This window comes from Misgurnus anguillicaudatus, chromosome 2 (assembly GCF_027580225.2).
Source record: "Misgurnus anguillicaudatus chromosome 2, ASM2758022v2, whole genome shotgun sequence".
Classification (NCBI taxonomy): Eukaryota; Metazoa; Chordata; class Actinopteri; order Cypriniformes; family Cobitidae; genus Misgurnus; species Misgurnus anguillicaudatus.
Window position 1 is genome coordinate 36420958 of NC_073338.2, and position 13404 is coordinate 36434361.

Genomic DNA, 13404 nt, shown 5'->3' on the forward strand with positions numbered 1-13404 from the left:
ACTTAGGGGGTGGTCTGTGGGCCAGTCCCTCTGCTTTCTTTTAAAGGAAAGCGTGAGAAATAACAGTTTTAATTGATGTGAACTAATATTATGTACATGTATATGTGAAAGCTTTTGCTGATATTTCAAAGCAATTGATAAAATAAGCTTGGCTAACTCGCAAAATTAAACAAAAATGAAAGAGGCGGAGAGCCGCTTCAGTTTTATCAATGAAAGCTTAAAGGTAGCGCTGTACAACTGTGTGTCCGTGCTACAAGTCATGTCCTATGTTAAAACATTGCACTCAAAACATTACAGATTAAATCAATAGGCTGAGAGTAGGTGGTGTTTTGTGGCTGTTTGAAAAAAATTCGACCACATGTCCATCTACACCACAAAAGCAATCCGGTGGGTTTTCGACTAGAGCCCGACCGATATGCATTTTTTGGGGCCGATGCCGATACAGATATTAGGGAGTAAAAAAAGACCGATAACGATATATCGGCCGATATTCTTTATGTGCATATTATAGTACAGTACACATATACTACAGTATATTATACTACTACAGTACTGTACATAGAATACACTATACATTAACAGAATATACTATATATAAATACTTTTTTGTAATGATCACATCACTCACAAATGTGGTGAACAAACACTTAAAATGACGTGATAAAGATATGTAATATAGGCAGGTGTGTTTTACAAGTTAACAATAAACTATATTATCCAAAATGATTCTGATATAAGTGCACAAAACAGTAAACTTGACTTATTATAAATAACTTTAAAACACAAACAAAACAAAATACATATAACTTAAATCATTGTCAGTTTTGACGAGAATAATGTTATATTGGGCTTATTTTAAAAAATAGAAACTTATAAAGTCATTGTTTATTAGCTTTACAGTAAGTTATACTTCACAAATTAAATAGAAACTTACCGTTCAGACGACAATGCTTGACTTACTGACAATATAATGATGTAGGGTTATGTTTAATGTACTGCACAACGTTTTTATAACACGAACCCACAGTGTTCTGTCGGGACTTTAAACTTTTATAAAACTAAAGCGTCTACACCCTCGCTAAAGAAAAGAGGCGGAGAGCAAAGTTGCGCGAGCTTATTTAATCAATTGCATGTTCAGTAACAACACAAGCAGCTGTACTCCCACAGACTGCGCGTCAGTTTAAGCGCGTCCTTTCTCCGCCTCGCGTCATTTCTTCCGCTTGCGTTTTAAACAACTCCCAAGTGGACAAAAGCAACGGATTAAAAACACCAAATGTAAACAGGAATGTGTCTCTCTCGCACACTCATAATAATCCAATCGACCAAAGTGCATCTTAATACCAGGTGTATAATGTTGTAAAGAAACCGCGTGACTGCCGCCACCTGAACTGACTGAAGTGAAAGGGGTGGGGGATTGGCTGGTGTCACTCCAGTGAGTGACCTGGGTCGCCATTAGCAACCAATAGGGCGCGCTCTGCTGGCCAAACAAGTACTTACATCTTTCAAAAGCATTTAATGTTTTTTGAAAGGGACGTTCATATCGGCTTCATATCTGCGGCTTATACGCCGATACAGATATATCTGCGACATGCTCATATCGGCCGATAAAATCGGCAAAACGATAAATCGGTCGGGCTCTATTTTCGACTACCTCCGAATGTGGTCAAAAGTGGATGAGTTTTAAATCCCATTTACACCCGTCTTTAGTGCCATCCACTTGTGATCCGATCAACCAAAACGCATTTTAATACTGGGTGTAAAAAGCCTTTTAGAGAATGAAAATATTAGCTAAACGTAACAACATGTGCTATGATTCAAACTACTAAAACAAAATACATCATGGTTAGGGTTTCCAACCATAAATCTTCTGAAGTCAAAATCACTTGTGGATGTTAAACTCTGCATCATCACTACTACTAGGCTGTGAACTCAACGTTGCAATAACATCTCTAGAGTAATTGTGAGCGTAACAGGCAAAGATATGTGAGCACTGTAGGACTCTAAAATTTCTTTTTTGTGACTGAAGTGGTGAAGCAATATGAATTTAATCGAACCCAATGCTAATATTCAAAGAGCAGGGCCAATACATAAGCATATATGATGATATTAGAATGTGTTAATACAAAATAATTAAAGTGAAAAAGTGTTTGTTGTTTTACACAATATTCAATTAAAAGTTATTGAAAATTTTTAATTTTAATTTGTCACACATTTGTTTTTAAGCCCGATTTGACAGAACCAGGGCCAATAATCTTAATATCCTGTTGCTGCAAAACAGCTGGAGTGCAGCTGATAAATACAAGATGCTTATATAAAAGCAAGCCCATGTGTGTAAACATACGTTGACCAACAATTTAAAAATATGGATGGATCCTGCTCACGAGACAGCTAAATGAAAGTACAGGCTTACACTTTAGCAAACAGTGGTGCACATTACAGGTTATTTCCAGTTGTCGCACTGGCACGTCCAACAGACATCTATGACAAAAACTTGGCATGGAAACTGCAACATATCTGTGATACCATCCATCCATACACCATACCATTGTTCTGTATAAGATAAGAACACCAGCTCTTTCAGGATAAGCCTGCAAGCTTGTTTATAATTCATGATGAGCACAGAAGCACCTGGACAACATGTTGCATTCCCTGGGGATGGCTGGGCTCACATCGGCATCTGAATTTCCTTTTTAGAAAGCCAAAACTGGATAAGCTGCTTTATGTTCCCCTAAATGATAAACACATGGGCGCCTGAAGACGTTTAACAAGATAAAGTGGTTTCCACCCTCCCCAAGCAGGAATCTTGAATTGAGGTGTGCTATGATACTGGTGTCTTCAGCTGCACAAGAGGTGGATAAAGAAGTCAAGCACGACCAAAAGCAAGACCTTAGGGTTGAAAACGATAGCCTGGGTAACATCACCAATGACAAGAGAGAAAGCTTTAAACTTCTGACTTTCATATTCTTCAAATTCATCAAGTCACTGCTGGAAAACGTACTCTTAAACTGAAGTACTGAATTCAGGGCGTCTGAACCACTGCTGTTTTCCCAATATGATTACATCAGTGTTTCCCATATATTCATTTATCTGTGGATTTTTCATGACTCCCATTTACATTTTAATTTTACTGTTTAAAACGGCTTAATTCATTGCAGCGAGCGCTCAGCGCGCCTCCATCCTCCCTCTCTCGTTGTGTGCAGCGCCTCAACAGCACGCGCCCCCGCCCGGCCCCCTCCCCTCTCTTTGCTGCGTGCCTCTCTCACATAACAGTGAAAAGTATTTAACTCTGTGTTCCTCCGTGTACTTTCTCTTTTTCCCGTAAACATCAACAGTCACGGATGTTACTGACAGAGAAGACGACTGATCAAGTTCATCATGAGAGTGACTTAACAAAAGGTTTTGTAGTAACAGCAACCGTGTATTCTCTCATATTTCTGAATTTGCAACAAATTGTCTGCACTATATGCGATATACAATAAAACTACCACTCGTATTTCAAATTTAAAAAAAATCGCTCATAACACAACAACAATGAGAAGAGCAACATCAGTACAGCCTCAATGTAAACGTAGGGCTGTGCCGGTTTCAGAATTGGTGATGACGGTTATGACGTGAGTCAAATGTGACGGTTCATCACATAACCGTGTGGGGGGGGGGGGTGCTTGTTTAAATGCTGGTGGATTGACGCGAAAGTGTCATTTTACTATAAAATAATGAATGTGATGCCAAGTGTGTTTTAAAAAGTAATGACTTTTATAAATTTAACAGAAAGCAATGAAATATTTAAAAAACACACTGTTGCCAGAAGACTGCGCTGTCACTCTCTGCCCAGCATAAATGAATCCTATATCTATCATTATCTTAATAATCTTCAGAGAAACAGATTTGTGCCACGGGCTTTTAATGTCTTTAATTGTGTCTATATCTGTCATTACACGGACCAGAACAGCACGAAAACAATGTGGATTAAAAAGCGTCTTGAAGAGGTTTTGCTCATAAATGCATGTAAAATAAAGTAATGTGAACTTGAGATTGTTATTCTGTTATTAAACTGCGCCATATGCGCTGCAAACGCAGCCGTTGTAAAAGCACAATGGCCACGCGCGGCAAATGCTCTCCGCATACGCGCTGCTCAGTGCTCGTGCTTGCGATGTGAAACCAGCATTTGAATAAACTAAACACTGATTCGCTACTTGCTTTACGTTTATTTACAATTAATAAACAAGACAACTAGCAGTGAATGTGCTTTCAGTAGAGTTAGTAGATTAACATGGGAGGATTTGAACTTGAAAAGCGGGGCGGAGACTTTCCGCGGTTAAAACATATTATGGTCATTCATGTTTATTTGATTCTATAAATTAAATAGAAGGAAGAGATGATTTGAAAGGTGAGACTTTGTTTAATATGTTTAATCTCAAAGTACCCAAAAAGTGTCCTGGTCTCTCCTGTATGTCAGCGCGTTGTCAGTGTCTGCTCCGCTCTGTATTTTTCATTGCGTGACGTGATAACATGGTGGGGCGTGTAACACAGACTGTTGACAATTGTTTTTTAATTAGTATTTAAACATTCTTTATGATATATATTTTTTAATATTTTAATAACACGGTTTTGTCGGTTATAGAGTTCTAATGACGGTGTTCAACTATAACCGTCGGTCTCACGGTTATATAATAACCGTCACACCCCTATGTAAACGTATGATAATTTTTTTCAGACAATGTCGCGTTTTTAGCAGCAGTTAAGGAAAGAGCTGATTGGATTAAACAAAGAGTTACTGAGTCGTGGGTCGTTACTGGGTCCTATTTAGTCACTATTTTATAGACAACAGAACAGAAACTATGTAAAAATAGCATTCAGTTGTGTTAAAATGCAATATAATGTGACGGATCAAAGAGTAAAACACGACGCAATGACGTCACATATAGGCTAATCAGCGTGTGACGTCATCGCCGCCACAGTATCTCAAAATCCTGTGGGAAACACTGTACATTATATAAGTCAAATGACTATTACCATTCAACATGGATAAAGAACAGCTCTTTCTATATTGAATTCCCATACAGACCATAAGTTTATCATATGACGATCCGAAACACGTCAGAGAAATGGAAAAATACAACCCATGGACGAAAAGCTAAAAAAAACGAATGCACATTTGACTTACAACAATGTGTCTCTCTCTGCAACATCCCACATAAGCCTACCAGGTTCTTTCTTATCCATTAAGGAGTTGCTAATGATTATTATATTGATACAGTATGCAGATATAATCAATCAGGCCAGATAATTTATCATTTATAGTGCACAGCTGCTTAAAATGCACATTGTGCTCACTGTTTGTCACGTCTACTTTTTGTTGTGTTGCTGGCTTATACACTTATTCGATGTATCCATTATTTTCCGATATCAAAACCAATAATGCATAAAAATCAATAACTAATTCATCCGTTTGTAGCTATGTTTCCATTACAGATTTGCGCAAAACTTTAGCATTAGTTTTAAAATGTTGACAAAAGAATATTGGGAATGACCGAATTTCCAGTCATTCCAAACATTACGTCGACTCATCACGTTTACTAATTTCACATCCACTGCACTAGGTATTATTTTTAACCTGAGGAGATGTAATAGTATTATCCAAACATTAATGCCAAGGAAAGCCCCTTATACTTAGTAGCAGCTACGTATAAGTGTTTCTTGGAGGTAATTGTACATTATTTTAAATGGAGATGTATTTTAACTTTATCCAAACATTATTGGCAAGGAAAGCTTCTTATGCTTGGGATTAGACATGTATTGAGGTGTTTCTGGGATGTTTTAGTACATACAGCATCATCAGGTGATTATGTGACTTGCATCAGGTGACCTGAAAATGTGAATAAACTGCGCAAATTGACATTGCGAATTGAAAATATGTCCATTACAGTTTTGCAAAATACACCTTTTCCGAATTGCCTGAAAAACCACCTCTACAAGCATAAAACGTTTTTGCCGATATATGGAAGTTTTTGCAAAACTGACATGTTTCCATTTTACATATTTTCAATTCGCAATATCAATTTGTGCAGTTTGAAGGGTAACGGAAACACAGCTACTGAGGTGGTAGTAGGAAAGGCCACCAAAGTCTTTATACATAGTGAGTAGATTATGGTCACCCAACAAATCAGGAAATGCCTAGAGCAACAACAACAACAACAAAAGTAATCATAGTCAAGTCATTGGTTTAACTGAAATGCTTTATACAAGGAAATGGACAAGGTTTATATAATAACAAGGTTATATCTTTAACCAATGATTGCTATCATGACCAAGCGGGTGATTCTCACGAAACCATTGAAACACCACGGCACTAATGATTTTAGCTTTAAAATGTGTAATATAGTAACATTAAAAAGCATCAGAATTAACACAATACTGTGTTCTACCTTGCACAATGGGTGATTTCAACATAAGAATTTATAATTGGAAATTTGATCTCATTTTCTGCTGAAATTCTCATTACTGCAATGTGTCCGGCTGTGTTTGAACATGAATCAAATTCACACAAAAATATTAAGAAAAAAAATAATAATGAAGAAAAATTAGGAAAATTATGTGTCCATGCCTGATGTTCTCATACTCCGCAACACTTTTTGAGAACAGTTTAAGCACACATACAGAATTTTAATAAAGTTTGATTTTGAGTGACCAAGCACATGGACCAGTTACTTCAAGATGGCTACTAGGTAAGATCATTTTTTTACAGTTAATTTGAAATATTGTCTTGTCAGAATGCTTACACGACATTTTGATTATCATTACCGCAACAGATGCTTATTAAATGTTTAATTAATTTAATTAATAGAAGCATAATACTTTTGTTTTCTGACTGCTGCGGTAATGAGATTTATTAGGAATAATTTTTTAAATTATGTTACAAAAAGTGTTAAATGATAAGTAAAAGTTTTTAAATGAATGTTCCCATTTACTCCAGACTTTGTTTTTCAATGTCTGGTGGGAAAAAAGTAAATTTAAGCAATTTTTACATTTTCATGCTTGACATTTTTAAAACCAAGTTTTCGTGAGAATCACCCAAGCAGTGGCTTGTCTGCTTGCCAACAGAACACAATTATGAAGATGCAGATGGACCAAAATGTTTTCAATAAAACTATTGTGACCCTGCCTGTGAAATCCAGGCTGAAGTCTCTATCAAACTTTAAGATTACATTTCAATCTTTGACATGGCCCTCAATATTACAGATGTCAAGGTTATATCACAGAATGTTCTTTACATTATGTAGGATGATTTTGTGTAGAAAACAGAAAAAAAATGACTAGCTGGGTTTTTCCACAAGAATGGTCACATATTTCCATTTAAGAAGAATAACCAAACAAGTTTATAAGCCACTGGTCACTATATACTTATATTTTAAGGAAAAAAGTAGCTCAAAGATCCTTGAAAATATTTGTCCCACAAAAGTCAGTCATAATTGCTTGAAACATTCACACTACCATGCTTAAAAAACTGAGTAACTTTGCGCTACATGAACGATGAGATAATATAAGGATGAGCCAATGTAGCATAAAAAAATTAGTTACTAACAAAAACCCTGCGTTAATGCAGAGTTGTGCATGTTTACCCAATAAACTCTCAGCTTATCTAATCAACATGCAGCCAACAAGTTTCATTTCCACATTGCTCAGTTTGAAACCACATCACTCAGTAATGAAGACAGACCTACCATTGGCAGACAAGAAACATCCCTGACTCCATTCGTGCAGAAAAACAGACATTGGAGCATATTAGATTAAAGGGGAGGGCTGATGTGTGCAGGAATAAATTGATTCTATAAATAAATGACCTTCAACCTGCTGTGAATGTGGGCAGGAGTTTATACAAAGGTCTTCATTCAGACAGCCGGCAGAGAGTCAGACCATGCACAAAAATGCTAATTCATGGGAGTGAACTATAGTAGGACAGCTATAACCACCATAGACATAGTAGTGATAGTTAAAGATTGTTGTATGATCAAAATGTATCATTTTAATTTAATTTACATAACACAACAGTATGTTCGGTCCACTATTTTGACAGGCTGAGCAGCGTTCCTAGAGTGTGCCAGTGAGTAAAATGCAAAACGGTTTGTTTTTAATGTTGTAGGAGCTTATTTTACTAAAATTTACTTTATTGTGACAGATGGAAAATTCAACACACATTTGCAAAACATAAGCAACTCAACTCATCGTTGTCAACAAAAAAAAAGCAGGCAGTCATTCCCAATTGCTACACAAATACGAGAAGCTCAGATGCAAAAGCCACTAAATGCCACCTCAAAAATGTAATGATGCTCTCTGCATTTCTTTACATTTCTCTTTTGTAGGGAACTTTTTCTTCAGATTCAACGCCCAGTAGAACAGTCACAAACAAGTCTTCATTATTAAATTTTAAAACGTCAATTTAGAATTAGTAATGACTGTGCTGCTTCAGTGGAGCTATTAGTGTGAATCAATGAGATTATTAGTGAGAAATAATAAGGGAGGATGTGTGTGAATGAAACCGAGACAGTTTAAAAATGCTGAATGTGTGCGAGTTATAGTTTCAGTTTGCATATAGCACTCAGCCAATCAGAATCGAGAACCACAGCAAACTGATGTATAAACATTATTATTTAGATCATGTGTTTTTTAAGTCTTGCCAGTTGCCAAGCGATTTTACTACCATACAATTTTTGTGACTGGCACTGTAAAGACGAAAGGACTGTGACACCTCCTTCTAATGAAGAAGTTTGACTACTGCCGCTTTTCCATTGCATAATACCCCACGGTATGGTTCGGGTCAGCTCACCTCACTTTGGCTTGGTTAGCTTTTCCATCGAGTTTAGTATCACTTCGCAGTGGGAGGGATTATAGGCGTGTCGTTATATTTGCGCTGCCTACTGCTGTGACATCATACAAGTGAGAGTGTTGTTGTACATTCCCATACATTTATTTGTTTCTTAGTCTGCCACAAAATTAAAATTGGCCACCACAAATAGAAGTTTGCACATTGCGTTTATTACTACCTCTGTCTCACATGACAGTTTCTGTTCAAACACCCGTGGTGTCAGTCGACGGGTTCCGCTGAGCCTCATTGAAATTGCATTTAAGCATATATAATGCTAATGTGCTAGTCGCGAATGTTCCCCCACAAACTGCAAGTCTAGAAAAAACTCGTATGGTGTCCCTGATTCTCAACCTGTGGATGTTTTCACCGTTAAAAGGGAGTTTAGGAACAAATAGCAGAGCACAGATGACAACATGTTTGCTCGAGACAGTGCAGGCTAGCACGAAGGTAAAGCTAATCTTTTACATTATAGCGGTGACGCTGGTAGTGATGATTCTCTCAGACCAATCAGTTATCTACAGCAGTGGTTTTCAAACTGGGGGCCACGAGATGGTGCCAGGGGGGCCCCAGTTTTATGACATTTTATGAAATACATTAATTTATTATGAATTCTGTGTAATTAAACCAAAGAAAATAAGGCTACTAACCAAAAGCACTACTTTTTTGTATGATTTAATGTTTTTTTAATTAAAATGTTGAGTTTTAGAATTTAAAATTTTCTTTGGGGGGCCATGAAGGAATGCACGGTACACAAGGGGGGCCGCACGCTGAAAAAGTTTGGGAACCACTGATCTACAGTGTTTTCGCATCACGTTTGGTATCAGCTCGGGTCGCTTGGAACCCCAACCTAGGTGGTACGAAAAGAGTATTGGGTACTACGTACTGCACTCAATGGAAAAGCTCCCAAAAGTGAGCTGAACCGACCCAAACTAAACCAAACCGTGGGATACTATGCAATGGAAAAGCGCCATACTTTAGTCATTTCTGTGAACACAAATCTTAATGCTACAGTACAGTATATTCATGAGAATTGTATGTTTTATAGATTTTATAATTTCAACAGTATGAGCAGGACCCTTTTCTATTCCAACATGATAATGCTCATGTGAACAAAGTAAGGTTAAAAAAACAAACCCAGCTAAACAACTAAACCCAGCTAAACAACTTCGGTATGACAAGCATTCACTACGGAAACCCCCATACAGTCATTAATGTTAAAGATGACAAACATTAATTTATTATATGGTACTGCATGGTATAGCATTCATTTTTGTTTTGATTGGATTTAGTGGAATAGATCGTTTATTAGAAAGGGAATGGTACAACTTCAGCCACAAAGATTATGCAAACGGTTTAAATTAAGGATAAATAAAGGCTTTGACCTTCATGTAACCATTTATTCCTTTTTGTAAAAAATACCAAATATATATTGGATAGCGCCACTTCTCCTAAAAATACTGGGTTATGAGCTCCTCAAAATATGCATTTGTTTACATACGGTCACACACAGAATCAACAGTCATACAATGTACATAATCTTTTTTAGCTGGGTTTACTTTCTATCTCAGAGGGAAATTCCAGCTCTTGCCATGTATTTAAACAAAAAACAAAAATTGAAACCAGAACGTGAACATCACTCACATTTGCAAAGTAAAGAGCAAAGTAAAGAGCCAGTCCACATCAGATTGCTTAAACTGGACATAAGCCAAAAAAGTCAGGTGTTACAGCTAAACCAGCAAATAAATCTTCCTTTTCTAACCAAGCTAGCATACCAGCTCCAACATAAAGCAAACTGAAAAGTGCAAGACACATGAAAGCTATAACTTCAACTTCCACATCAAAAGGAACACTGCAAGTATTATTTGAGTGTCAGCACTCAGATGGGCTCCACATTGACCATGTGTTTAAAGAAAGGGGTTTCACATCAGCTGTTTGCACTGTAGCCGCACTGAGATCTGTCGGCATGGACTGTTTAGAAAAGCTTCCCCCACAGCATGCTCGCAGATAAACGGATGCTCCTCGCTACCAAGAAAGCCCGCCAGGGAATTTCCTTCAAGGGCATCCAAGGAATTTAATTTCTTTTGCTGCAAACATTTATTACTGTAAATTACAGTACATTATATTTCTCTGTGTCAACAAAGGAATTTCAGACAACAATTAAACTCCAGACAGTGAAACAGCATAGAAATATCCAGACAGTTTCGTGCTAAGGGATGCAATTTGCATGCATCAAAACGTCACAAACAGAGTTCTAAACATTAAGCAAAGTAAAGGACAAGTTACTGAACAAGTCCAGCCATACAAATGTCTGCTTTTGATCTTCAGACTCGCCACATTTGAAAACGGACAAACATAAAGTCACAATTGTAATGTTTCAATAATGCTACATAAAAGAATAGGAAAAAGCATTTCCACAGTAAGAGAGAAGTCTGCATTCATAAATAAGTCCTTTTTACTTGGCAAAGCTGGATAAAGAAAACAGCACACCATAGCCAGTGACAACAACACAGTGCACAACATTACAACTGAATTTGATCTTGCGACCTGAACATGTTTTTACTGAGACCTATTAGTGTGGCGATGTAGATAATAAGAAATTAAAGTCATTTATCCCTGACTGATGACAACATAACATACACAATAAAATTAGTTCCTCGTGATGCGTTAATGAACTGTATGGTTAAATGGTGCACTTTTATAAAAACGTTTTCTTGTCATACTACACTGAAACTGGTAACGTTTAGACTTCATTCATAACCTAGAGATCAAGCTAAAACTGAATGTTGTCAAAATCATTCTTTTCCAAGATCTTTTTAAAAAGAAGGCAATATCTTGATTCACACCCTATTGATAGAACTTGATCAAATCCCATGAAGTACCATTTCGAGGACAATGTTTCTTAGTGAGCAGCACAGATATATGCTGGTAAAAAACCCCACAGGGAAAATCCATAGATACATCACTAATATGCCCATCAAGCTGTAAGAAATGAATCATAACATGATCATTACCTCGCAGTGTGGAGATACACCAGCATAATTCAGTTCATCATCATCTTCGTCGTCTGGTTTTGTCCAATGTGTCGCCATCATTTCACTTCACAAACAAGCCGGAGTACCGCTGCAGCCCACATGTAGAGAAAAATCCTCAAATCACTTCTGAGGTCACTCTTCAACATCCAAATCAACTCCATTTTCCACATGCATGGGTAAATGATCCTGTTGGAGCAACAAAAGCATTATAAATGTGGCTGTTTTCATTACTAAAAAAAACATTTTTGATGTAAACAAAGCCACCGCAGTCGAAGCGTCAAAGTTTAAGTGTTGACTTAAAAACTTTGTATTTTGGTTTTCCTTTTATCATTTTATTATTAAGTTATACTTTAATAGTTTACACGTATTTACAAACATGTTATTATTATATGTATAATAACAATTTCTGAATAGATTTTGTTTTTGATATGTGCAGTGAACCCCCATTGAGAGTAATAACGCGCTCAATATGAACGCCCCCAAAAAAATCGCTTATTCAAGCAAAACACGAGTCTTTCCCTCAAGCCACATGGTTGCATGTGCTTCCATGTTTGTCCATTACAAACTCTCTCAAGCTTTGCGATATCACACTGAATAGCAAATGAAATGTATTTAATCTCGTTAAAAAAGTGATAACGTGATAGAAACTATTATCGGAATGTAAGCGACGAGGTTTGGTCTGCTGGGTTACACTCAACTGGTGTGAGCTGCTAATAGCGCTGGAAACTTTCTGCTCTGGATTGATGTCGTGTATTCAAACACAACAAACTATATAAACACAATTTGAAAGTGTGTAACTTTATTTAATTGTTTTAACGTTTCCAATCCGTCCCGGAATGAATGAAGTTTGAGTGTTTAAAGTGATATACAAAGTCGTGAGCTCCAGTTAGCTCGTGTAGCTAGCAAAACAAAGTAAAGGCTAACTGGTATTGTAAAGGCTAGCCAGCACCTACCTGTTGGGAATAAAGCGCTGATGTAACGCAGTGAACGCCCATTGCGAAGAAAAAAATTCTCACAGATTCGTTAAAACAGCGTAAACGGGAGGAAAAGTTCGTGTCATATCTCAGTTTTGATGGATAAAAACAATGAGAAAGTTTTCTTATTCCCGGTCCAACTCAGCACACACGCGCACGCAGCACTCGCTGGATCGGTCTCGAGCGCTCTCGGAATCCTTGGAAACGCCACCCTTTTTCGAGCTGGCAATCTTCCGTCCAATCAGATTCTGTGTAACAATTCTTGTTTAAATTTCAACCAATAGGCAGCGTTGTTACAAATTGTAGTTTCTCAAAACAATATAATCTTTGTATAAGTATATATTTTTCAATGACACATTTTTTGTTGTTGTTTGAATAAATGCATAACCATTTAACATAACAATTTCTGTCTCATTTTCGAAGATTTACAAACGTATTTACTGTTAAGGCTGTAATGTAGATGTAGTTCCATAAACTAATTTAAACAAAATCAACAAATGCTAATTTATTTTATTCTTGTGTTATGCAGACTAAA

At 36.9% G+C, this 13404-nt stretch overlaps 1 protein-coding gene across 4 annotated transcripts in view; it reads right to left on the reverse strand.

Annotated features, from left to right (window-relative positions):
* Window positions 1–13086, reverse strand: part of arhgap21b (Rho GTPase activating protein 21b) — a 70425-nt gene extending 57339 nt beyond the window's left edge. For 2 of the 4 annotated variants that reach the window (XM_073854700.1, XM_073854696.1), the window contains exons 1-2: window positions 12849–13085; window positions 11875–12081 (exon numbers count right to left, since the gene is read on the reverse strand). In XM_073854700.1, the coding sequence (XP_073710801.1) occupies window positions 11875–11955 (81 nt within the window). In that variant the 5' untranslated portion in view covers window positions 11956–12081; window positions 12849–13085. Of the gene's footprint in view, window positions 1–11874; window positions 12082–12848 lie in introns of all 4 variants that reach the window. The other 2 variants (XM_055203020.2, XM_073854691.1) reach the window with 2 other exon arrangements.
* Window positions 13087–13404: the final 318 nt, after the last annotated feature.